At 38.3% G+C, this 26,038-nt stretch overlaps 1 protein-coding gene across 1 annotated transcript; it reads right to left on the bottom strand.

Moving 5' to 3' along the window:
• Positions 1 to 653: 653 nt before the first annotated feature.
• Positions 654 to 25,566, bottom strand: cnot6l (CCR4-NOT transcription complex, subunit 6-like). The gene is made up of 12 exons (XM_022210242.2): positions 25,399 to 25,566; positions 19,564 to 19,685; positions 17,090 to 17,276; positions 15,779 to 15,864; positions 15,336 to 15,425; positions 15,106 to 15,174; positions 13,661 to 13,818; positions 12,993 to 13,147; positions 12,697 to 12,848; positions 10,996 to 11,223; positions 10,152 to 10,354; positions 654 to 9,507 (listed from the first exon to the last, which is right to left on the bottom strand). Exons 2-12 carry the CDS (start codon positions 19,673 to 19,675, stop codon positions 9,286 to 9,288), a joined length of 1,662 nt encoding a protein of 553 aa, XP_022065934.1. The 5' UTR covers positions 19,676 to 19,685; positions 25,399 to 25,566; the 3' UTR covers positions 654 to 9,285.
• Between the last annotated feature and the right edge of the window lie 472 nt (positions 25,567 to 26,038).

Consider the following 26,038-nt stretch of genomic DNA (forward strand, 5'->3'; position numbering starts at 1 on the left):
AGCTCCAAAAAAAAGATTAGAAAAAGTAGGGGAAGCGCCATTTGTACATCCATTGCTGCGCTGTTCAAATGCAATCCACCCACTTGAAGAATAGAATAGAAAGAAAGTGAAAAACTACAAGAAATATCTAAAAACACCTGGAGTTAACAGGAGCTGCTCTAACTGGCTGCTGCTGACACGGCGCCATCTTGAAAAAGTAACACAAACCAGACAGAAAACAACTCAAATGAAACAAAAGTCACTAAAAATGAGACACAAAATGATACAAAATCACAAATGAAGGCACAAAACACAAATGAGGTACAAAATGACACAAATGAGACCAAAACTAACAAAAATGAGACGCAAAACAACACAAACAAGACAAAATGAGACACAAAACGACACAAACAAGGCACAAAAAAGCACAAACTAGACACAAAATGACACCAAAATTTACAAAAACGAGACAAAAAATTCCAAAAATGAGACACAGAACAGCACAACCAACTAATGAATCATTTTAACGACATTGTGTTGATTTTCACTGTAAAATTAATACAAAACTGTCAGTTATGTGACTAAATTTGTTGACAAAATGTACGTTAATTACATGTGTGAAGTCGCTGTCACTTCTGTTTTCTAATAGAGAAATAAACGACAGACACGAAGACTCTTCAAAAAAACGACACTTTATTGCCTACAGGGGTTTTTGGGAGGACAGATGATACGAGTGCTGCTGAGCATGTTTGGTTTCAACTGAGGTGGAACTGCTCACGTCTGAAATACAGATTTCAGTCTTTGTAGAAGTCCTCAGGATCGTTTGTACAAATTAGTAGCTTAACGAGGCCTCTGGGCTTCTAAAAATACCAACCAAAATCACCATTTTAGCTCAAAACCTTCATTCAAATTCAAAATTGTGATGGTTTGTAAAAAAGTTGGTTGAATTTTCTGCACTCGGTTGTGGTTAAACAGTCGGCTATCCCTGGAGAATGGTCTGACTGCACCTTATCTATAAAGGGGGAACAATACTTTGGCTTGTTTTTACTTCTTTAAACCAATCACAACCATCTTGGGTGGAGCTAAGCCCAGGATGCAGTGATGGTGCCCCAGAATGGTCAAAAATATGACTTTCGTTGGCATAGTCCAATCTATCTTTGGAGAATGGTCCGACTGCACCTTATCTATAATGGTGGAAGAATGATTTGGCTTGTTTTTATTCCTTTAAACCAATCACAATCATTTTGGGTGGAGCTAAGCCCAGGATGCAGTGATGGTGCCCCTTAACGGTCAAAAATATGACTTTTCATTGCGCAGTCTGACCTTTCTCCACAGTGCTGTATTGTTGCTGCAGAATGGTCTGACTGTGCCTCATTTTGCCACTGGAGAAACGTTCCACCTTTGTGACTATACACAGGAACGTTTTGAAAAAATGTCATTGGTAATGTCTTGAAAATATTTTTCAAATGATGGTTTGAGAACGTTCCTCATTTGCTGTCATACAACATCTTCAAGGAACATTATTAAAATAACAAATATCCTGAAAAGAAAAACGTTGTGGAAACATTTCCTGCTTGTTGGGATGCAATCTTTCAACAAAAGCCTTAAATTTCCCCAAATTGAAGCAGTTCTTGACATATTTTGCGTCTCGGTCTCATACTTTTTTAATTTATTTATTTTTTGCCTCCTTGTCTGTTTGGTGTGAATTTAGAGTCGAATTTCATAAAACTTGGTGGAAGAACCTGTGACATTTTGGTGCAGATGTTGATGATTTTTGATGACTATTCTAGGATTCTGTATGTGAAGTAAGTCGTTCAGTTTTTGATGAAGTTGCAATAATTTTCGTAAAAAAGAAACCAACTGGTTTTCTAGTGGGTGGGGACATTCCTGGACTTCTACAAAGCACGCATCTGTGTGTCAGTTTCTTTTAAGACAAACACAACAAACAGCATCACCGCCTACGTTAGACAAACTCTCACTCTGCGTCAGTATCTTCAGAGTCGCACATTTTTTTTCACTTTTAATCATCAAACAAGATGCAAACTTTGGCTTCCATGATGTAAAACCTGTAGCTCTTCACCACACAGCTGCAGGTTTTCGATCCGAAAATCAAAATGTGGTGAAAAGCTGCACATCAGAAACCTTTCAAATTGAGTGTGGCTCTTTAAAATCCTCCTGTGAAATTAATGTAGCACCTTTTTTTTTTTTTTAATTGGTGACTGCTGGTGGCTAAAGATCCCAGTTTTACTGTCAGTTAAAACACATCAGACACAAATCTGCAGAAACTGTAAAATACCAAGGAATCTGTTCTTTTGGAATTCACAGATTTTCAGAAATACATTTTTTTGTTGTTTTTTTATAGCAGGAAAGACTTGAAACTGAAAACTTTCCCCGTTATAAGTCCAGCAAATGAACCAGTGCATTAAACTGCAAACAACAATGACTGAAAAACGCATTTAGGTCAGTTTCAGATTGTGCATAATTCACATTTTCACCAGAATTTTTTGGCATCTACAGGGGTCCTCAACCTACTTTTGTCTCGTCGTTACGTCAGAACTGTTTACGGGTGGGTCCTCGGTTTACGAAGTCCTCGACCTACGTTGTGTCATCATTACAAGGGCTGGACCCGAATATTCGGTTGTGACGGTGGTATCTGGATATTTATTTTGAGATCCAAATATTCGGATCTCCCTGCCACCCCCCACCGTCGGACGATGTCATGCAATCGGTATTTGTCTCGTCAATCCGACGTCAGACGCTATGAACCGAATCCAATATTTGGCTCATTCCTCCGCCCCCCTCCCCCGTCAGACGTTACGAACCAAAATTCATATTTGGCTCGTTCCTCCGTTTCTCCTCCCCACCCCCTCGTTGGATGTTACGAGGCGATATTCCTCACTAATCGGGGTCGAATAACTGGAGACCAGAAACTGCTATTCGGGAAAGCCCTAGTCGTTTTGTCGGAACTGTTTACGGACGGGTCCTCAGTTTACGATGTCCTCGACCTACGGCATTTCGCCGGAAGTGGTTACGGGAAGGTCCTCGGTTTAAAAAATCCTCGACCTTCAGCGTTTCGTCAGAACTGGTTACGTGGCACTAGTTGGCAAGTGGAGTGTAAGAATACGTCGTCACACGGCGCTATAAGACGGCTTTGTTTACATTGTCCGGTTGTACGCCACCTTGGATTGTGCGACATTCACGAACTTTTTGCCCTTCATGATGGGTCCCAAGCGCTATCAAGTAGATTAAGTTGTAAAAACAGAGCAACATGTCCTGTTATCTTCTTGTAAAATGACTCATACGTGGATGAAAATCATTGGTATTCAGGACTTTTCCGAAGAACTGATTGATATTTGTGATGCATGGAAAGGCTTTGTTTACATTTTTGCTGGATTTCCGACTTGCAGCAAAAATCGACTTAGGACGGGCTGTAGGAACGGAACTCTGATGTAAGTCAAGGACCCCCTGTATTTTTTTTTTTTTTTGCAGTTTTGCCTTTAATACATACAGATTAATACACTGGGAAGACAACATTTTTGCAGCATCCTTTAGGTTCTTGATGCAGTGATTTTAGCGTGTCAGAGCACATTAAAGACGACAAATCCTTTGGCCAGAAAATGCTAAAATGCTTCGTATCGGATCTAACGTAGCCACCATGTAAAATCAACAGTGGAAGAAAAAAATCAGGATGTTTTTTACATTCAGAAATCGCATGTGAGCATTTAGAAACTAGTCAAAGGAAGAACCAGAGGAGGATGTTTGATTTGAACAAAAAAGTCGAGCAACGATTCCTCGGTTTGAATTCCTCACAGTCTCATCCCCGAGAGGACGAACGGATGGATGGATGGATGGATGGAGGATGGCTGGGTTAACGCCGGGTTAATCTCTGAGCGTCTTGGTCTCATGGGCAGTGCTGCTGTTGGAGAAACTGTACAAACGAGGCACGTTGTTTGTAGAAAAAGTAGACAATGAGGTGCGAAAATCAACAATTTAGGTGATGATGGAAGTTTCAGAGGATGCTGTGGAAGCTAATCTGCAAAAAAATTATTAAAAAATGTTCTGGGGAAAATAAAAAGATTTTGATTGAAAAGCAATGAAGACAGGCTGCTTTTGAACATTTATCGTCATTTCATTTTTTCCTCAGAAACTCCAGTAACACTGAATCGTACCAACTGAAAAGAGGAAAATAAAATGCCCGTAAGTTGAGGAAAAAAAAGCGTAGACGTCAGTGGAGGTGTTATTCACATATGAGATATCTGAGTGCACCAGGCAAATTAAAAGTAAAGAAAATATAACAGATTTTCTTGATATTTTGAGAAAAGTTGCACCCCTTTACCAGGAGAATGGTACATTCCCCTCACAGATGGAACAACCCCCATCGACTCTTTTCTGTACAGATGTCGTATAAAATCAGAAAAACCCTGTGAGGTTAGTTCAGGAGTGAAGTATGAGCCTCAAAATGCTCACAAACGTCGGTTTTTAAAGCTGAGGTTACAGAACGATTATCCCAAAATTATGGCTTTTTCTTTATACGCTTTTACTGATTTCTAAACAGTCAGAGTTCACGAGACACCAGGGCTGGGTATCAAACCGTAATATTTATCTGTACCAATTAAAAAAAAAACCCCAAACTGGCAGTGAATAATTAATTCTAAATAAATGTTAGCAATTTAAATCAAAATTCTTCTGCAATTTCTGCTGAACCGTCTCTGATTAATCAATATATATATTTAAATTTAATTCAGTAAAAATATTACAATCAATTGATAATTATCCATTTAGTGTAGTATTTTAATCCTAAAATTTCTACAGTTGTAGAATAAAAAATACATTAATGTATTTTTTTAAATGGTAAGAAAATACATTAATAAATTACAAAAACACTTTAATAAATTCATAATTATCAATTAAAATATTTTTTAAAAATACATAAAAGTTAAAAATACATTAATTATGAATTAATTTGTGTATTTTTTGTCCTACAATTTCTACAATTGCAGAATAAAAATGCGTTATTAATGTATTATTTACTTCTGGAATTGTAGAAATTATTGGATCAAAATTACATTAATAAATTGATAATTAATGAATAAGTAACTAATTTACTGCATAAAATCCAGATATTAAAAATATCTGTAGTTTTTAGCTTTTTTTTCAAATAGTTTTGATGATATAATTTTTAAAAATGCACTTTTATTTATTTTCTTTGCTAAATCACTGTCTGTAAGGCTTTAGACTGATAATATAAAGTCCTTTCGGAGATAAAATGTTTTTAAATACTACCCATCTAATCCACTTTTAACAGAATATTAAAAGTGGATTATTTATAATAAGCCATAAATAAAATAAAAGTTGTAAAATAAAAAAATATGGCAACATTTAAAACATCTTTTTTTCTGAATTATACTTGGAGAATCCTTTTGAAACTATTTACTAATATTTTTGTTTTTATGGTACAATTTGTTAGACCTGATTAGTCAGTTGTCACTTTTATGATACAGCTTTGGAGAAAATGCTTTTACACCAGTGGTTCCCAACCTTTTCTGCCTTTTCAATGCTAATTTTAGTGCAGATTTTACTGTTTTTGTTCTCAAAGAGAGATTTTATTTAGTTGCAAAGGAAAATCCCTGGTGACAAAACGGTAAGAAAATGAGAATTTAAAGAAAAAAAGCATTTTTGTTGATTGGAATCTGACTTACTCAAGCAAAATAGACGTGTTTATGAAACGCTCAGAAATAACACGAAAATGCACAGATTTCTGTCCATTAATGTAAGTCCTTCTCACACCAAAATGATAAAAAAATGAATTATTTAAAGTTTTTTAACCAGTTCTGTTAACTGGAGTTTGATTTACTGAAATAAAATAGACATTTTTGACCACAAATGGTGAGAAATAACCTGGAATTGCAAAGATAAAAACCTCCTGTCTGCTTCTTGTCACAGTTTGTTGATAAACTGCGAGAAATTCACAGTTAAAAAGCCATCTTTCTAGAATTTCCTGGACTCGTATTATCTATCAAAGAAAAGCAAAAATTAGTAGAAAACATAATTTAGATTATTCTTGTTATTGCCGTAATAATTGTCTCACGACAGATTTTCAGCCTCAGATCCAAAATTCAGCATTTTTCCAATTATCTGGATAATTATTTAGCTTTTTTTAACCAACTCCTCATGAAAGAAATCAGTTAAAAACCAATTTTGTTTGATTAGTCAAACATCATGAGTAACATTCAATCAACATTAAAGGACTAATGTATTTTTGTAAATAAACACGAAAACACAAATAAAAAAGGCAGGATTGTGCAGAATTATTGTTCCAAATGTAAGTTGCTGATAAAAAAAAAAAAACAAAACACACAAAGTCCCAAAGTTCGGAGCCACTGGTGCAGAAAATGTTAAATATTAGCAAAGGACAAAGGAGGATTTCTAGAAAAAACACGTTTATTTTCTCAGTTTCTGTTAGAATCTCTTAAAAACATTAAAATATTGGCACTGAAAATCCGGTACAGCTCGGTACGGATGGACACCCAGCCCTGCCCTGCATTAATTACGTCACTCCCACATCGATCGTCTCGAAAATAAAAGCCTCACAGCAAAAAAAAAAAAAAAAAAAAAAGAATCGCTAATTTTATCGCTAAACCAAATTAATCTCTTTTTGGGATTAATGGAGCAAAAAAGTGCATCAGTAGTTGTGTTTTCTTTATCAAAAATGCACAAACACATGGGACTTGTACAACAACAACAACATATGCGAGTACGTACGTGACCTGTGCTTTTATTTTGTTAGAACAGTAGCTTCCTGTTTGGTTTCGTTTAGTGTGAGAGGTACTGCTGGATGCATAGCGGAGCCCTGAGTTAGAACCGACATAAAGGGCTGTTAATCCACAAAACACACAGGAATCTTCGACCAATTTAACGGCGAGTCTTTAGGAGAATACATTCAGCTCCTGGTCTGGAATCAGGAGTTTAATTATTTCTTCTGGCACCAATAAATAAACATTATCTTATTCTACGTCTTTGGCCAGTCGGGGGAAGGGAAACGGGATCTTAAAAGAGCTAAACGTTTGTTGGCAGCCGTGTTTCCGTTTTAAACGCAAATGTTTAAATGTCGCAAAAGATTGAATAATAAATGTTTTGTTCAGTCGTCAGAAGGTGGCGCTGCAGGCTACATGTCTGTAAATAAACAGAGTAGAAAAAGCCGGAATTTAAAAAAAATTGACGTCTAAAAAAAATACCCCAAAAGAAACAAAAATTTAGCCATCTACGAGACAAAATGGAAAGAAAAATTGTTTTATACGAGGCAAACTGTAGTTATTCTTTAATGTTAGCGGTTCTTTATACTTTCTGGAGATGAAAACAACAGAAAACAGTTAAATAATAAGAACTCATTCAGAAAATGTGTTTAAAGCAAAAATAAACTCCTTTTAAAACAAGTTTTTGCAAAATTGGGAGTGGATTTTTTAATTTTCGCACGTTTTTTTTCTAATGTGACACCTAAAATTTAATCGAAAATATGTAGAGAGCTGTCGAAAAATGGCAAAAATTTTACTAAAAACTAGAATTTAAATCTCATAATTAGAATTTTAGTTGCTAAATTTGAATTACTGTACTATAAATGTGAATTAGAATTTCTAAGCTGGAATAATTGTACTAAATGCGTCATTTTCATGTCGTAATTTGAACTATTAAATTTAAAAAAACATTTTGCTGTGTTGCCAGAAGGTGGCGCTGCCGGTTACATGTCTGGAAATAAAGAGGAGAAGAAGCCGGATTCAAAAAAAAACTTCAAAGAAACAAAAAAATTGGCCACCTACAAGAGAGAAAGTTCTTTTTAAATGTAATTCTTCTTCCTGTTTTCCATGAGTGCTTTTTCAAACAAAATTTTTGAAGTTTTCCTATTTTTTTCAAATGTGATACATAAAACTAATAAAAAAAATGAGCTCCTTTGCTTTAAATTGAGATTTAAATTGTCAAAAATGTTAAATACTTTCTTGAAACTGAATTTAAATCATTTATATTCTAATTTGAAATGCTCAACTTGAGTAACTGTACTAAAAACTGAAATTTTAATGTAGCAATTTGAACTATTAAATAAAAAAATGTTTGTTCGTGTCACCAGAAGGTGGCGCTGCAGGGCACATGTCTGCAAATTAACAATTTCGTTTCAAAATATTAAATTTTAATTATGTGATTCAATTGAAGTTTTCTTCCTCAATTTGAGAAGTGCGAATTAAAATTATGAGAAAAAAAATTCAAACTTTTATTACAAATATTCAAGTTCAACAATTGAAAATAAAAAGAAAAAAACGATTCAAATTCAGTTAAAGTGGCAAAAATTTCGGCCAATGAAACAAAGCGAGGCAAATCCACTTAAAAACGCGAAGTGTTTTTTCAAATATATAAAAACACGCCACGGAAACACGGCTGCCGTCAGAGCAAACGGGGGCTAATTTGGTTGCAGCACTAGCAAAAATTAGAATTTTTCTGCACATGAATTTGGCCTGAAGCGATTGTTGAACTACTTTTTAAAGCTGCAGAAAACTTGCATCTTCAGAACCGGGTGAAAACAACACCTCTGCATATTTAGCATTTATAAAAAATTCGCTACCTGGCAGATTTTTGAGGTTAAAACCAGGCAACATAATCCCAATAAATGCGGAAAAAGACCAAAAACTTGAGTTTCCCCCAAAACAATGCAATATTATCAGTGCTGTTCGTAAAACCTCCGGTCGTGACGTTACAATAATTCATCTTTTAACCTCCCGTGTGAAATAAATTACTGTTAAGACACCCAGATTGTACTTTTAAAACCTTAAAAAATGTTTAGAACCTAAAGCAAACCTTCCACTTCCCTGCGTGTAACATTCAGAACTTCAGCTGTTTGTAGTGTTACTCCTGTTGGTTTTTTATTTATTTAAAATACCTGTCAGTTAGTTTGGGAGCGACTTTAACACAACATGGATTTTGTGGTGCAGCATTATGTTGTAGTCTAAAATAAAAGAAAAAAAAAGAATATTTCAGGTTAAAACAGGCGTTTGTCGGAGCAAGAAGGGGATTAATAATCATCCCCACATTTGGTATCAAGCCTTTTCAAGGGGAGAAATGAAAAATAACACAAAAAAAAAGAATATACAGTGTGCAAAAAAACACAAAAAAGGAGCAACAAACGGGGCAAATACTTCACTCCTTTTGGTTAGAGGGGGTCGGATGAGTTTTACCATGAACTGTACAGGGTCCTGTATAAAGCTGGAGGTGGGCGGGAGGACAGTGTTTAAAGGTGGAGGTGGGCGGGGCTCTCCGGCTGCACTACCTGTGGACCGGCAGGTGCAGCCCGTTGAGGGGGTTGAGCGGGTGGGGGAGGGGAGGATGCAGCTCCAGCTGGGCCAGCAGGGAGAAGTGGTCCGAGGGGATGTGAGGATGGGGGCAGCCGGTGATGTTGTTGTCCACCAGCCACTGGCTGTCCAGAGGTCCCAGCAGGCCCAGGACGCTCATGTGGGTCTTGGAGAAGAAGATGTAGTCGATCACACCCTGCAGACGCAAACACACACCGACCGGTTTTAGGTCATTAAGGGGTCCGACTGTGTAAAACAACCAAAATAAGATATGGCATGGCTCAGAAACAGTGAATTTTGGACTATTTCGAAGTTTTTTTGGAAAAGTTTCAAATAATTTTGGACAATTCTAGACAAATAAAGTCAGCATGGCTCAGAAACAGTGAGCAGAGGAGCAAGTTGTTGGAGATACATCCAGCATAGTGAAACATCTTTCTACTGATGATGAGGAGAGTAGAGAGAAAAAGTCTGGACAGGCTGGAAATGTGGAAACAGTTAAATATCTGCAGTATGTGGAGAGAAAACGACCACAAAGAGACATAAAATAGCACCAACGAGATGTAAAACGACCAAAATGAAAAGAGGAGCAAGTAAATAGTTATGTATCTACAGCCACCATTTTTCTAACAACTTGATTCTATTGTTTTGGTAAACAAATACTAAAACGGGTTAAGCTTTGTTGTTTTCTGTTTTTATGAGGACATTTCTGAGTTCTCTCTCCTTCTTCATGGTTGTTCTGTTTCCACAGAGTTGCAGGACTTTAGATTGGAGTGAAAAATGAACCAGCAGTGATTTTTATTTAACTGTTCCCACACACAGGCCGACAGGACTTTTGTTTACCTTGAAGTCATACGTGTAGTTGGTGTAAGGCATCAGATTGCTGTCGTAGGCGCTCTTCAGCTGGAAGCTGTGTGTGATGCTGCCGTCCGAGTTGCCGTTTTTGCCGTTGCAGCTGAAGTTGGTCAGACATTCGTTGTAGCGGAGCTCCTTGAAGTCCTTGTGGTTCTCGGCCACGCCTCCGTTGCTCAGGTATTCCACCACACCTGGACCAGAGAGCAGGAAGAGTTTATGTCTGTCGTATTCAATACTCGGCTACAGCAGTGATGTTCTAGTAGATTACAGATCATTTTGGATGTGAAAACTTTGGTTGGAGGTCAATAAGTGTCACAGGAGTCTCTGTCATGGTGCCTACTTGCTTGCTAAACCCCTACAATGCCGAAAGCAGTCCAAGTGACCACCTTCATGGACTTCAACTGTATTAAACACAGTGAACAAGCTGCAGTCAAAAAAGCACAAGGTTCCACTTGATGGCATGACCGGGTACTACAGCTGATCTACAGTACAAACAACTCAAATCAATGAATCATCCAAGACATTTCAGACAGTTATACCGGAGTCTGGCAGCAAGTTGAGGTCAGCACACAGGACAACGGGGAAAGAGGACGGGTCATTAAGTGTCACATTAGTCATTGTCATGGTGCTCCTTGCTAGCTAAACCTCAACAATGCTCTCTGCTAGCCAACAGGAACTGAATATAGTCCGAGTGACCACCTTCATGGATTCCAACTGTATTAAAGTCAGTGAACAAGCTGCAGTTTAAAAAGCACGAGGTACTACAGCTGATCAGCGATACGATATGAACACCAAATCAATGAATGGTCCAAGACAGTTCAGAGAGTCATACCGGAGTCTGGCAGCGAGTTGAGGTCAGCACACAGGACGATGGGGATGGAGGACGGGTCAGAGGTGGGCGAGTCCGTCGCCATGGAGCTCGAGGCCCTCTCGGCGATGCTCTTCAGCTCCGACAGGAACATCATGGTTTGGATCAGCTTGACGTCCGAGTACTCGGGGTCCCAGTGCATGTGGGCGTTGGCCACCAGGATCAGCTGCTGCTCCTGTGGAGGCTTCATGCCTGGAAACAGAAGATAAAAACTGGATTAATACCACAGATAGGCAGCAGATATATCACATAGGCTTTTAGCTATTGGAAATCATTGGTAGTTGCTCAAGAAATGGTGAAACATTACATCATACCAGCATTTGCACTAAAACAAAGAGAGTTGCTGTTATTTTTAGGTTATGATGCTGCTCCTACTGAACAGATCCTGTAGAAAAAAACCCTAAACAAACCCTCCGCTGGTTATTTTGGTTGCAGAAAACCACAGAGCTCTGATGCAACTTAAGAAATTCAAAGCTGCTGATGTTGTAATACTTTAAATAAAAGGAAGAGAAGGAGTTACGGAACGAGGGGAAAGTTTTACTGTACACGAATAACACTGAGGGAAAAAAACCTCATTAATATTGACTATATAACAGAAAAAAAAACAAGCTTGCTCATAGAAAACCCAAAAAAAATTGGATTTGTTGGATTTTTGTCCATAATTTTTAACACTGTAAGGTCTTGGCCTTAATATCTTTGGTTATTCTGTAATTAATAACACCAAAAAGTCTTTGGTATAATTTCAAAACAGCCTGGTTAATCTCTTTAATTATAATTCCATTGTGTTACAGCAATAATATCAAATTTGTTGGGCCAATCTACATAATTTAATAATACCAGTGTCTGTACAGTCAGGTAAACATGTATTTATATGTTTTGTTGTATGGTTTAAATCATTACTTGGTAAATTACTCAGGTAAAGAATTGTAACTCTAACAGGTAAAAACATCTTTAAACTACAACAGAAATATCCACCAAATAATCTACATCAGGTCCTTCTTTAGTCCTGCATCAGTGCACGGGCTAACCATTCAGCAAACAGTGACACCTTGTGGGAAAAACATGTTACTGCAGATGAACTTTTCCTGTACTGCTTTTATTGTGGTCATTTTGTTTGTCGTTTTTGGCATTTTTCCATCTCTTTTCCGGTTTTGTGTCTGGTTTTTCTTGCTCTATAACTGGTTTTTGGTGTTTCAGGTCTCGCTTGTGTTGTTTTGTGTGATTTTTGTCTCTCATTTTTCTTGTTTTGTGTGTTTTTCTTGTTTTTTGGTCGTTTAGTGTGAAGTTTCAATAGCTTTAGTCTCTCTGTGGCATGAAACTATGATACATCCCATAATACTGATGCTCAAAGTTGGTTATAGAGCAAACGAACAAAAAACAGACAAAGGGTTCAGAGTGTGGAACCTGCAGTGGATATAAAACTGATCTGGTTGCAGTTTTTAACAGAACTCCAACCGTGAAAATTGAATGTCTATCTGCTGTCTTGGTGAAGTTATGAGGCTCAGAAATGATGGTAGAAATGAATTAAAAAGCACATCTAGAGCTCTGTAAACACTCATTCATGCTCCAATGTGGGACTATAAAAACAGGAAGCCGGACACCTGGACGTGTGGAAAGTTTCTCTAGTTTTATTTGACATTCTGGAGGTTCTTGGTCCATTCTTACCACCGGAGAACATGTCCTTGTTGACCTCCAGCAGAACGGCGACTCCGATGTTGTCTTTGGTCATCACTCTGTTCAGCATGACCTCGGAGCCCTCGGAGTTGGCCATGGCCACCTGGTTGAACTCCACAGTGTGCTTCTGGACCAAAGTAAATCTGTAGGAGAGTGGACGAAGCAGCAGAAAAGTCCAGGGTTTCATTTCAGAAATCAGACATCTTCAAACCAGCTTCTGCATACCGTCACCTACACAAGCCCACGTTTTACACAATATGGAACAAAAACGAAGCTGCTGAACTGACTTCTCGGTCTTGAAGAACACCGCACAGCCGTCCACGTGTTTCCTCTCCTGCTCAGAAACCAGTTTGGCACGAGATTTTGGACAGAAGTAGCCGTCGTAGCCGCGTTCCTTTAGTGTTTCCAGAAACATGGTGTAGTACTGCTCCGTCTCCACCTCCTGCAGGGAAAAATCATCGGAAACAGTCGATAAAACACAATGCAGAGTGAAAATAGTCGTCTGGTTTCAGGCGGGAGCCCAGATATTCTGAAACCATCCTGTGGGGAAAACTAATATCGACTAGGACTGCGTAGTGGAAGTTCGTCCATGTCGAGAGGATGAGGAGGCACACTGGAGACTCAGACGACTTTGGTTGAGAGTAAGGCTTACTGATATCAGGAGATGGATGGATGGAGGACTTAATGTTGCAGGAAGAAATGAGCTCCAGTAAAAAAGTGACAGAAGCAAAGAAAAATGCTAAGAAACTGCCCGGCTAATTGGGATCATGTTTCTTGGACAACATTTTAAGCTTTTACGCCAAGTTTTATGCTTCTAATAGGAGAAATAAAAACTTTCTGGTGTTATGGACGAATAATAATAACACTTGTTCGAGAAATATAGCTTCCTTTTCACTGACTTGTGTCTTTTAATCCAGAAAATGAAGTAAAAGCAGCCAGGCGGCATCACGTTTACCTGCAGACTGATGATGTCGGCGTCACAGCTGGTGATTTCCTCCATGATTCCTTTCTTCCTGTATTCCCAGTTCAGGGCCCAGGATGGACAGTAGCCGTAGAGCTGCCGCGTGGCGTATTTATCGCACAGCACGTTGTAGCACATCACCGTGAACGTAGCTGAAAAGTAGAAAAACGTGTCAACTTAGAGAATTTAGAGGAAAAGAAATACACGGGAGAAGCTTTTATGTCAAACGTAATGAAAAAACTTTCAATATCTGTGAGTTTCAGAAAGTTATTTAGGAAAAACATCCCGACTTCAATACGATAAATTATTCTTCATCTGATGAATTAATTTTGATACTCTGGATTGATTTTTATCCACGTTTGATGTGACAAAGGAATGAAATTAAAGCTTCACTCAGAACTCCAAAGCCGAGTAAAGGATCTCATAAATAAAGAATGAGTTCATGGCTGACTTTTATTCTACTTGGCAGTCGAGTGCAACAACAAAAAGAAACTCTACGCCCTCTCTGCTCCAAAACCATGTCATATTGTTTTGTTTTGACAGCTCGTTCTCTTCCCCTCATCTGTTTTCAGGCCCAATTTACAGACAATATTCTGACTGAGATGCTCTGGACAGCTTCCTGCCTCTGCAACCCTCAACTTTTTTCAATTCTGTCTTGTTTTTACTCACTTTAGACTCTTTTTTTTTTATATACTGAAATATAAAATCCTAGACCTCTATGGAAACAGAACAAACATGGCTAGAAGTTAGAATGCCATAGATCATAGACAATAAAAAAACAAACAAACATATTTGTTTGAAAAACACCCTAGGATCAGCATGTACAGCATTTTTCCAGGTGTCCATAGGTGTTACCAACAACGGGAAAAAATAAGGATTCCACATGCTTTTTTTTTTAACAGCCTCATGAGACTTTTTCTCATGTTTCTCCAACAACTTGCTCCTCTGTTCACTGTTTTTGAGCCATGCCACATCCTGTTTATGCTGTTTTGTGTCTCCTTGCGGTCGTTTTATCTCCACATACTACAGATATGCAACTATTTCCATGTTTCCAGCCTCTCCAGACTTTTTCTCTCTTCTCTGTTCATCAGAAAGATGTTTCCCCATGCTGGATGTATCTCCAACAACTTGCTTCCCTGTTCACTGTTTCTGAGCCGTGCTGACTTTATTTTAGTGATCCAGTAGGTGTTTTCTCTCAATAACTCAAATTTCTACATCTATCTCTAATTTGTTTCCATAAAAACGGCCTGTTTTTTTATGGTTAACATGTAAATTAAGACATTTTTCAATAGTTTTATTAATGATTATTGCGATTTAGCTCCTAAAGATGAGATGACTTTCATACTTGGAAAAATAAAATGTGTCATTAAATGTAAAAAACAAAAACAAAAACAAAAAAAAACAGGTTTTAGGTGTAGCGCCATCGGTGGTGAACTCACCTGTGGGCATCATTTGGTCTCGCTCTTTCAGAGTGATCCAAGGTCTTTGGGGGAGCTGCTCTGGGTGAACTGGGAGGACGGGGGAATGTCAGGATTAGTGCTGGCTTGTCCACAACAATAGTGTTCCTGTTATGAAATACCTGCAGCATGCCGCGCTACAATAAACCCTTAAATAATGCACGAGTTGTGACGACCGGCTGAGCATCGGGTGAACCGGCCGAGGATTTTACCTGCGAGATTGTCGAGCATGTAGTTCAAAAGCTTCCTGGTTCCGTCCAGCTCCTGGTACAGGTTGAGGATGTCTTGGGACAAAGGATTTCCTGCAGAAACAGCCGTTTTTTTTAAAACAAAAATCATTTCAAATGATCACATTTTTAGATCAATTTCTACTCCACCATCTCTAAGCATATAATACTAATATTTGTGAACTTTTACCTTGATATGGCTAATTATTGTTGTTATTTTGTAAATAGTCCATTGATCCACTTTAAAACTGAAATTTGAGGTTGTTTGAACAACAATATCTGAGGAACTATTAAAGATAAAACCTGAAATGTTCAGTTACTTCCCATCATATCATTGATTGAGAACCTGAAATACTAAGACTCCTTCACAGGAGTCATAGGTGTTGATCATGGTTGGAATTCTTGATAATAATAAACTAAAGACTTACCTTTTAGCCCCAGAGTTTGTAACTGGAAAAGCCTCCCAAGTTCATAAGGCAGAACTCGTAAAAGATTGTTGTTTAAAAGCAATTCCCTGCAAGAAAAACAACAAAGCACATCAGGATTCTGTTTGATACACAAACTTTACTCAGTGTGGTAATGATGCTGCCACCACCGTGCTTCACATCATGATGCTGCCACCACCGTGCTTCACATCATGACGCTGCCACCACCGTGCTTCATATCATGACGCTGCCACCACCGTGCTTCACATCATGACGCTGCCACCACCGTGCTTCACATCATGACGCTGCCACCACCGTGCTTCACATCATGATGCTGCCACCACCGTGCTTCACATGATGATGCTACTACCACCATGCTTCACGTCATGATGCTGCCACCACCGTGCTTCACATGATGATGCTGCCACCACCGTGCTTCACATGATGATGCTGCCACCACCGTGCTTCACATGATGATGCTGCCACCACCAAGCTTCACGTCATGATGCTGCCACCACCGTGCTTCACGTCATGATGCTGCCACCACCGTGCTTCACGTCATGATGCTGCCACCACCGTGCTTCACATCATGATGCTGCCACCACCGTGCTTCACGTCATGATGCTGCCACCACCGTGCTTCACACCATGATGCTACTACCACCATGCTTCACGTCATGATGCTGCCACCACCGTGCTTCACATGATGATGCTGCCACCACCGTGCTTCACATGATGATGCTGCCACCACCAAGCTTCACGTCATGATGCTGCCACCACCGTGCTTCACATCATGATGCTGCCACCACCGTGCTTCACGTCATGATGCTGCCACCACCGTGCTTCACACCATGATGCTACTACCACCATGCTTCACGTCATGATGCTGCCACCACCGTGCTTCACATCATGATGCTGCCACCACCATGCTTCACAGTGGGGATGTGCAGGATTTGTTGTCCTCCAAACATATCTAATCTGATGGACAAAAAGCTCCATTCCGGTCTCCTCAGACCAAAGAACCTTCTTCCAGTTGGCTTCAGTGTCCACTTCTTCTGGTGAACTCTAGGTGTCTTGGTGACTTCCCTCACTAGTCTCTTTCTTTTCAGTCTCTCAGTTTTTAAGGACTTCCTGCTCTAGTCAGATTTATTCATGTTCCATCTTCCTTACATTTCTGAATGATGGATTTAACTGGAATCCAGAAGATATTCAGTGACTTCCATCCCCTGATTATGTTTTTTAAGGACCTAACGCCCATTTTTGAGTCTCCAGAAGACTCTATAGAATACTTTTGTGTCGATGCTGTGCTATTTACCTGAGAGAGACCATGTTGCCCAGTTCGGCGGGCAGACTGCGGAGCTTATTGGACGACAGGTTCAGGTAGACCAGGTTGGGCAGCTTGGCGATGTCCGGCGGGATGCGGGTCAGGTTGTTGTCGTTGATGTGCAGCGCTGTCAGATGGGTTAGAGTCCACAGAGAGCTGCTCAGACTCCTCACCCGCCCTGGAAATGATAAAAAAAAATACACAAAACACATCAATTTTAACTTAAATCTGAGCTTTGACATGAATCAAACGAGAAAACATCCGTTAAAAAACCAATTTGGTGTTTCCCACAATAATTTTATAACCATATTAATAATAGGAAGAACAATAACAACTATTCAAATAGCATCTTTCTTAAAATCACAAAACTTTACAGACAGGGCATGATAAAAAAAAAAGCAGCGGAAGTGGAGAAATTGAGATTTACATGGCAAAAGATTTTCAAAATAAATCAATAAAATAATCACCAATGGGCACAAATAAATTAATAAAAGCATCAAAAATTTCATATCATGTTAAAGAAAAAGAATGAATACATTAAAAGGAGTAAAAGAGGGTAAAACCATAAAAACAATGGTGATAATGATAGGAAATAAATAAAATAAATATTTAAACAAATAAGAGGCTAAAAGAGAAGAAAACTGATTTAAAAAACAAAAAAGATAAAACCATAAAGACAAGGTAAAAGTAAAAAATATGTACCTAAAAAAATCTGTAAATCAGTAAATGAAGAGTAAAACTGAAAAAAATGAACAAATAAATTACATAAAATAAAATTAAAAAAATTCGATAACACCACATAAAAACAAGTCTAACTTTAGGTTATTATTTTATGCTACAACAAGAAATAAATTGATTTTTTTTTCTGGCAGAATTTAATCATTTCCAAGTCAGAAAACCACAAGAAAAAATATTTAGACCTTCATGCGACACTAAAACCCACAAATAAAACCAGACTGAGTGGATTTCAGACGTCGGTGGAGATATTTGACAAAAACCAGATGAAATAAAAACATAAATTCATAGTTAAACTGTTTATATACTGCCTGAGTCATAAAAAAACTTCAAAGAGACACTTCAAAGTTAAACGACTCACATTCAATAAATCAAAGTTCAAATAGAATAAAAACCTGATGAACACCTGATTTATTATTAACTTTTAAAATAAAACTTTATCGACCCTGAACACTCTCTGAAGTTTCACTTTCTCTCAGCAGGAAACTGAAAAGTTCTCATCTGAGGTTTTTGTATGTAGTTTATGGATCTTTACCTCTTAAACCTGCACAACTATTGATGATGCTGCCACCGCCGTGCTTCACATCATGATGCTCAAAGTGGGACACAGTTCACTGAACTGTGCAAAAATTGATTGTTTTACGTGTGATTTTAACTACATTTGCTAAATATATTCATTTCTTATGTTCTTATATGCAATTATCAATTAATTTTGTGCCTTTAAATACCTTTGTAAGTCCATATAATGTCAGAAATGCTGATTAACATCTTTAAAAAGGCTTTAAACGTCTTGCTTTGTCACCAAGAGCTTTAAAGAGAAGGAAAGTGTAAAATCTTAACATCTGGTAAGATAAACAAACGCTGTGCGATTTTGCTTTAAAAATAACACAATTATTGATAAGCAATGGATAAAATTTGAGTTTTTGCTGTTTTGTCGGATAACAGGTCCTTAAAAGTCTTGTTTTATCCCAAACCATTAAAATATTTGGTTTACGATCATGTATGACAAAGAAAAGCATTAAATCTGACATTTAAGTAGCGAAAACAAGCATATATTTCGCGTTTTTGCTTAAAAAATGACCTGATTATTGATTAGCGATGGATGAAATTCTAGTTTTTGTTCAACACATTTTGATTTCTTATCTCTTTACATGTAATTATCAATTAATTTGCCTTTGTTTTTTTAATCAAAATGTCAATTCAAGGTTTGAAAACCTGAGAATAATGCTGGATAACATGTCTTTAAAAGTCTTGTTTTGTTCGAACAACATCCCAAAATACTACAATCGTGGCATTTGTTGCAGAAGAAATTAGAAACTGCAGCTTTGCTTTGATTTACATGCACATAAAAATGGTAAAAAAACACTTAGTAGAGACAACAAAAGCAGTGTGACTGAGATAAACATGCCAACAAGATGAATAATTAATAAAAAAACATTAAAAAGAACGTGATATTCTGCACCATCTCTCTAATCAGAACAATACATTTAACGTTATTGCACCTAAAGCAGCCATGAGCCCCCTTAAGCAGGTTTTAATGCAACTTTTGTAACTCAAAAATCATTTTGTTTGTTTTCATATTGTAAAAACATGATTTTAGTGGTTCTTAATTCTGGGTTTCGGGGCTCTGCTGGTTTGTTTGTTGACAGATTCACACCTGAGCTTAGATGTTTCTGGTTCTGGATGTTTATTTGATGCACTCCGAGGTGGAGAACTTGGGTGATACTGACCAGAAATCTCGAGCTCGGCCCAGTGAGACTTCTTCCCACTGGACGCCTCCTCGGCCGACATGATGGTGTAACATCTGCGGGGATCTGGAGGATCATATTTTTCCTTTGGCATCCCTGTTAATCTGAAAAACAGAGCAGCAACACAGAAAAGGTATTTTAAATTCAGACATGAAGACACAATCCTGAGCTTCCTGCGCTAAAAAACATATTATCTTCTTTTCCTTTCGGCTTTTCCCTTCAGGGGTCACCACAGCGAATCAATTGCCTCCATCTAACCCTGTCTGCTGCATCCTCTTCTCTCACACCAACTACCTTCATGTCCTCTTTAACCACATCCATAAACCTCCTCTTTGATCTTCCTCTAGGCCTCCTGCCTGGCAGTGGGAAACTCAGCATCCTTCTACCAATATATTCACTCTCTCTCTGGACATGTCCGAACCATCTCGGTCTGGCCTCTCTGACTTTATCTCCAAAGCCTCTAACATGTGCTGTCCATACATTTGATTTGCTTGTTTGATTTGGCCAAAGTTTTACGTCGGATGCCCTTCCTGACAGGCTTCGGACCGGCACAATAAGACACTGGCTTGTGTCCCCTTGTGGCTACATTACTAAAAAAACATATTATAATACATTTAAAAGTGATTACAATAAATAAAAAGGCACTTAAACAAAGATAAATGAGGATAAAGGATTAAAGTTTCAAAATAAAAGTGGCAGTCACATTTTTAAACTATAAATTAACAAAAAACAACAATGATGATTAAAAATGGTGATAAAATTGCTTAAACTGATTAAAAAATGTTTTTAATTTTCTTTAGTTAACTTTAGCTTTTAAAGAAATAAATCCAAAATATGATGTACTTCCTGTCTGTAATTAGCGGTCAATTCGCCGATAATTTCCTTAATAGACATGTTATACCAGAACAATGGTTAAAAAATGCTGTTCCTGTAATTTCTGTCAATTTGCCACTTGAATAACCAATTAATTGTTCCAACTTTTTGACGTTATGATGCTGCCTCCACCATGCTTCACCTCATGATGCTGCCACCACCGTGCTTCACCTCATGATGCTGCCACCATCGTGCTTCACGCCATGATGCTGCCACCATCGTGCTTCACGCCATGATGCTGCCACCACCGTGCTTCACATCATGATTCTACCAGCACCGTGCTTCACGCCATGATGCTGCCACCATCGTGCTTCACGCCATGATGCTGCCACCACCGTGCTTCACGCCGTGATGCTGCCACCACCGTGCTTCACGCCGTGATGCTGCCACCACCGTGCTTCACGCCATGATGCTGCCACCACCGTGCTTCACATCATGATGCTGCCACCACCGTGCTTCACATCATGATGCTGCCACCACCGTGCTTCACATCATGATGCTGCCACCACCGTGCTTCACATCATGATGCTGCCACCACCGTGCTTCACATCATGATGCTGCCACCACCGTGCTTCACATCATGATGCTGCCTCCACCGTGCTTCACATCATGATGCTGCCACCACCGTGCTTCACATCATGATGCTGCCTCCACCGTGCTTCACTTCATGATGCTGCCACCACCGTGTTTCACGCCATGATGCTGCCACCACCGTGCTTCACGCCATGATGCTGCCACCACCGTGCTTCACGTCATGATGCTGCCTCCACCGTGCTTCACATCATGATGCTGCCACCACCGTGCTTCACATCATGATGCTGCCACCACCGTGTTTCACGCCATGATGCTGCCACCACCGTGCTTCACGTCATGATGCTGCCTCCACCGTGCTTCACATCATGATGCTGCCACCACCGTGCTTCACATCATGATGCTGCCACCACCGTGTTTCACGCCATGATGCTGCCACCACCGTGCTTCACATCATGATGCTGCCACCACCGTGCTTCACATCATGATGCTGCCACCACCGTGTTTCACGCCATGATGCTGCCTCCACCATGCTTCACATCATGATGCTGCAGTGCTAACCCTAACCTACAGCTGAACACTTTAGATGACTCTGTGCAACATCTGAACTTCTGCATATGCAATAATCTGCACAATAACAACAGTAATTTTCCACACTTCTTGTTTATTTTTTTCTCTGCAGATTTCCCTACATATTTGCACCATCTTTCCTTTTGGTGCTGCATTCTTTCACCATGGGAAATAATAAATAATCAACTTGTCTTGTCCTTAAATCTACTTTTCTGAACAGCAGATTTATTATCTGTTCTGCTTTGTCTGGTGTTTTCCCAGCAGCGCAGATAATTTACCGTCTTTTCATGTGGTTGCTGAGTTTACCGGCTGTCTGCTAACCAGCTAACTAACTAAAGGAGGTGATTTCCCGACGTCTCGACCAGAACTGAGCCAAACCACAGAACCCACAGAGGAAACACCTGGAGGACGACTGGCTGCCAGTCCTCCACATCTGCTCTGAAGGAATCTGTCTCCGGGGTGAACCGAGGTTTTAGCAGCAAATTAAAACATCTAAAGTCGTCTCTAACTTGTTCTGTTTGCCCAAACAAGTAGATTATCCGGAGCAGTCCTTGAATCCAGCAGCAAATTAACACATTAGAGCATCTTAAAACTGACAGATTCTCCTCATAAATGCTTTTAATTTGGTTACAAATAAAGAACAGTGGATTTGTTTCCAAAAGGAACAGGAAATATAAAATATTTCTTCTTTACTAGAACATTTTTAGTGAAGTTATATCATCATGATATCATAAATTATGTTTAAGTCACCTAAATTATTTTTTTTAGCTGTAATTATCAATTGATTCGCCTTTAATTTCCTCAATATGTCCATATAATGTCAGAAAACGGAGAGAAAACTTGGAAAATATGCCTCTTAAAAGTCTTAAAAGTCTTAGATATTCAGTCTAATTTCATGCCTGACAAAAAAAAGCATAAAATATAATTTAAGCTGAAACATGCATTTTGTTTGATTTTTTATGGCAAAATGGCACAATTATTGATTAGCAAGGTATAAATTTCTTGATTTTGTTTATCAATTGTTTGTTTAAGTTCATGGATTTACACACATTTTTGATTATTCTACACGTAATTTTTATATATTTGCAATATTTACTGATTTTCTTATCTGTAATTATCAAATATTTCCACTTTAATTTCCTCAAAATGTCCATATAATAGAAAAAGTAGAGAAAAGTTGGAAAACATGCCTTTAAATAGTCATAAAAAAGCCCAGAATACAACGATATTTTTAAAAAAAACTACTTCTAAAAAGCTGAAAAACATTAGTATTTTGTGTTTTAAGCTTAAAAGTGACACATAAATCACTAAATTTAACATCTATTTACTTGTAATTTGAATACATTTGCCAAATGTTGACATAAATACATATTTTTTAAGGCACATTTTGTTCTTTAACAGAACTTGATTCACTCCGATTTCAGTTTTGAGTGAAAAGAAGCAAATTTCTGTCTTCAGGAAAGCAGAATTTTATGCGTCCTCACAGACATTTTCAACATTTCTGACATTTTAACTCAACAAACTTGTCTTTATATTTCGTTTCTACGCTGATATCCTAATCTCCTTCTCTAAATCTTTATTAAACAGCTTCAGGATCCAAACCGTTTCCACTCTGAGGCTCTCCAGCACTAATTTAATTACCTTAAATCCTCTGACATGACATCGTGATCCGACAGCCTATTAGTGAAACGCTTCCTGCTCAGATTCACAGTTTCTAACTCAGCATGAATCCAGCAGCGACAGAATGAAGAGTCCAAATACCACAGAACGTGTTTTTATTGAGTTTATTACCGCGGGAAGTTTTCAGTTTTACTGCTTAAATTAATAGTAATGGCATGATTATTATGTCATTTTGTGAGCAAAAAAATCCCCAAAATGCATGTTTCAGCTTCTTAAATGTTAAGATCTTCTGCTTTTCTTTGTCTTTCCTAAAATTAAACTGAACATATTTGCATTTTGGGCTCTTTTATGACATTTTAAAGACGTGTTATCCAACTTTTCTCCACTTTTTCTGCTATTATGTGGACATATTGAGGAAATTTAAGGTGAGTTATTTGGTAATTACAGATAAGAAGATCAATATATATTCTAAATATATTCAAAATTGCATGTGGAATAATCAAAAATTCAGTGAACTATGTCCCAAAAAACAGAACATAAACAAATACAAGAAATGTATACTATGCTAATCAATAATTGTGTCATTTCGCACACAAAAAACAAACAAAAATGCTTCTTAAATGTTAAGATTTTATGCTTTTCTTTGCCATACATGAAATTAAACTGAATATTTGAGACTTTTTTGACTTTTTAACAGCATATTGTGCAAGTTTTATCTCCGTTTTCTGACATTATATGGACACATTAAGGAAATTAAAGGCGAATTATTGGATATGATTTCAGAAAATCAAAATATATAGGGCAAATTTATTAAAAATTACAAGGAAAATAATCTAAAATATGTCCAATTCAGTGAACTCTGTCCCACATTTAATCCCAAACAAACACATGACAAACAAAAACAAGACATGAATACCTTGCTAGTCAATAATTTTGTTATTTTTTTGTCTAATTTTTGTTGTTTATCTGTTTTTTTTGTCTTTTTGTTTCACGCTTTTGTTGTTTTGTGTCTCGTTTTTGTAGTGTTTTGTCTCGTTCTTGTTATTTTTTTGTCTTACTTTTGTCATTTTGATCATAAAGTAAAATACTATATCGTTCAGTTCCAGATCAACTGTGATTAAATGCTGTGTTCCTTTGTAGACACTTAGATCTGGAAGCTCTAATGTGAAAATCATCAACTGAGGCAGAATATTGTTGAAATTTCACTTATTTTTCTTGAGAAACTTCAGTTTGTTCACAATGTCTTGTAAAAAGATATGTCCTTAAATGTGAACATTGTCAGAATTAACTTTTTGGCACTAAAACAAAGGAAAAATCAGGATTATTTATAGGTAATTATGCTGTGATTTTACTGGTCACTGGAGATCAAATGTAGCCCTGAACTAAAATAAGTTTAACACCTCTGGTTTAGAGCTTGCAAGTCATTCAAACTAACTTTCTGTCTGCAAAAAAGGCATGCACGGCTCTTTTAGATCTTGCAGACTGACCAATAAATGACTTACAACAAACTTATAGAGCAGAACAAGTGCAGAGGAGCTGATATGAGGCTCCAGCCGCCAGGAGGTTCAAGTTGGCAGCGGGAGAATAAGTTTGGAGAAGACTTACATAACCTGTTTACACACCACAGGGTCACAAGCGAGCGGCAACAGCGTCTGCAGGCAGATATATGGCCTCCTGGCTCCGCCATATGGAGATAGAGGAGGAGGAGCTCGGATAGTTCCAACAATTCAGACCCAGCAGATAGTCTAAATATCATTGCAAACTCTGAATCTGTTGCTTCATACACTCTGGGGGAGTTGATATGTTTGCAAAGTTGAAGAGAGGAGGGTAAAATATGTAGAGATGGCATCTGCACCAACCACCCAACAGCTGAGTATCCAAACATAGCTTTAATGTCAGGAGTGACATTAGGAGGCCGGAGCCGCCCGGCAGCTGTCACACCTGACAGCGAGGTAAACACGCCTCCCGGCTACGCGTCCGTGGAGGTATTGAGTCGCTAATTTCACCAAAATAACCCCAGGGTAAGGTAAGAAGCGGCGCCCGTCCGGAGCTCCGGTCGAAGCCGGGCGCTGGAGTTGTCGGGTTAGCGGTGGCAGGACGCACGCCGCCCGGGCTTCACCGCGGCGGAGGCGGCTCAGCACCGACGGAGGCGGATTTAAGTGTTTAAAATCGACCCGGTTGAAGCGGAAGCGGCTTAGAAAACAAACCGAGGTGGGATATTACCTTCATTCGGGGGCGGTAGAAGACGGTTTGTGAGGGGAACTGGCAGAGACATGCAGACGCGACTGTTGAACCCTTTTAGACCCTGAACGTCTCGGAAACACAAGGAAGAACAACAAACGCCACTTCCGCTCGTACCCGTCCGTCCCGCGTTCACGAAACCGCCGTGTTTCCAAACACGCAAAAATCCACACACACACATTTTTGTTTTTTATTTCTACCATAAATAACAAGATAAAGATTGCAGAAAATGCCGTAAATTAAAAACATGAATAAAAAAGTCAGTAAATGTGGCCAATTTATTAAAAACTACATTTTGTGTCATTTTGCAATCGAAAAATTCCAGAAATACATGTTTCAGCTTCCTAAGTGTTAAGGTTTGATTCTTTTCTTTGTCGTGCATGAAATGAAACTGAATATATTTAAATTTTGGGCTCTTTTATGATTTTTTTTAGAGCCATGTTACCCAATTTTTCTCTCAGTTTTCTGACATGAAAGGGACATTTTGAGGTAAATAATTTGATAATTACAGACAAGAAGATAAGAAAATCAATAAATATGGCAAATGTCTTAAAAAATTAATTGAAATTTACACCATGCTAATCAGTAATTGTGTAATTTTACAAATAAAAAACATGAAAAA

This window comes from Acanthochromis polyacanthus, chromosome 7, assembly GCF_021347895.1.
Source record: "Acanthochromis polyacanthus isolate Apoly-LR-REF ecotype Palm Island chromosome 7, KAUST_Apoly_ChrSc, whole genome shotgun sequence".
Taxonomy (NCBI): Eukaryota; Metazoa; Chordata; class Actinopteri; family Pomacentridae; genus Acanthochromis; species Acanthochromis polyacanthus.

Excerpts from the sequence above, each read along its gene's own strand:
- cnot6l (XM_022210242.2), bottom strand. The coding sequence starts at position 19,675 with ATGCCAAAGGAAAAATATGATCCTCCAGATCCCCGCAGATGTTACACC. Across the intron at positions 15,426-15,778 it reads ACAAACTCTGGGGCTAAAAG|GAAATCCTTTGTCCCAAGAC; the intron begins GTAAGTCTTTAG and ends CTGTTTCTGCAG. Across the intron at positions 13,819-15,105 it reads AGACCAAATGATGCCCACAG|CTACGTTCACGGTGATGTGC; the intron begins GTGAGTTCACCA and ends TCTACTTTTCAG.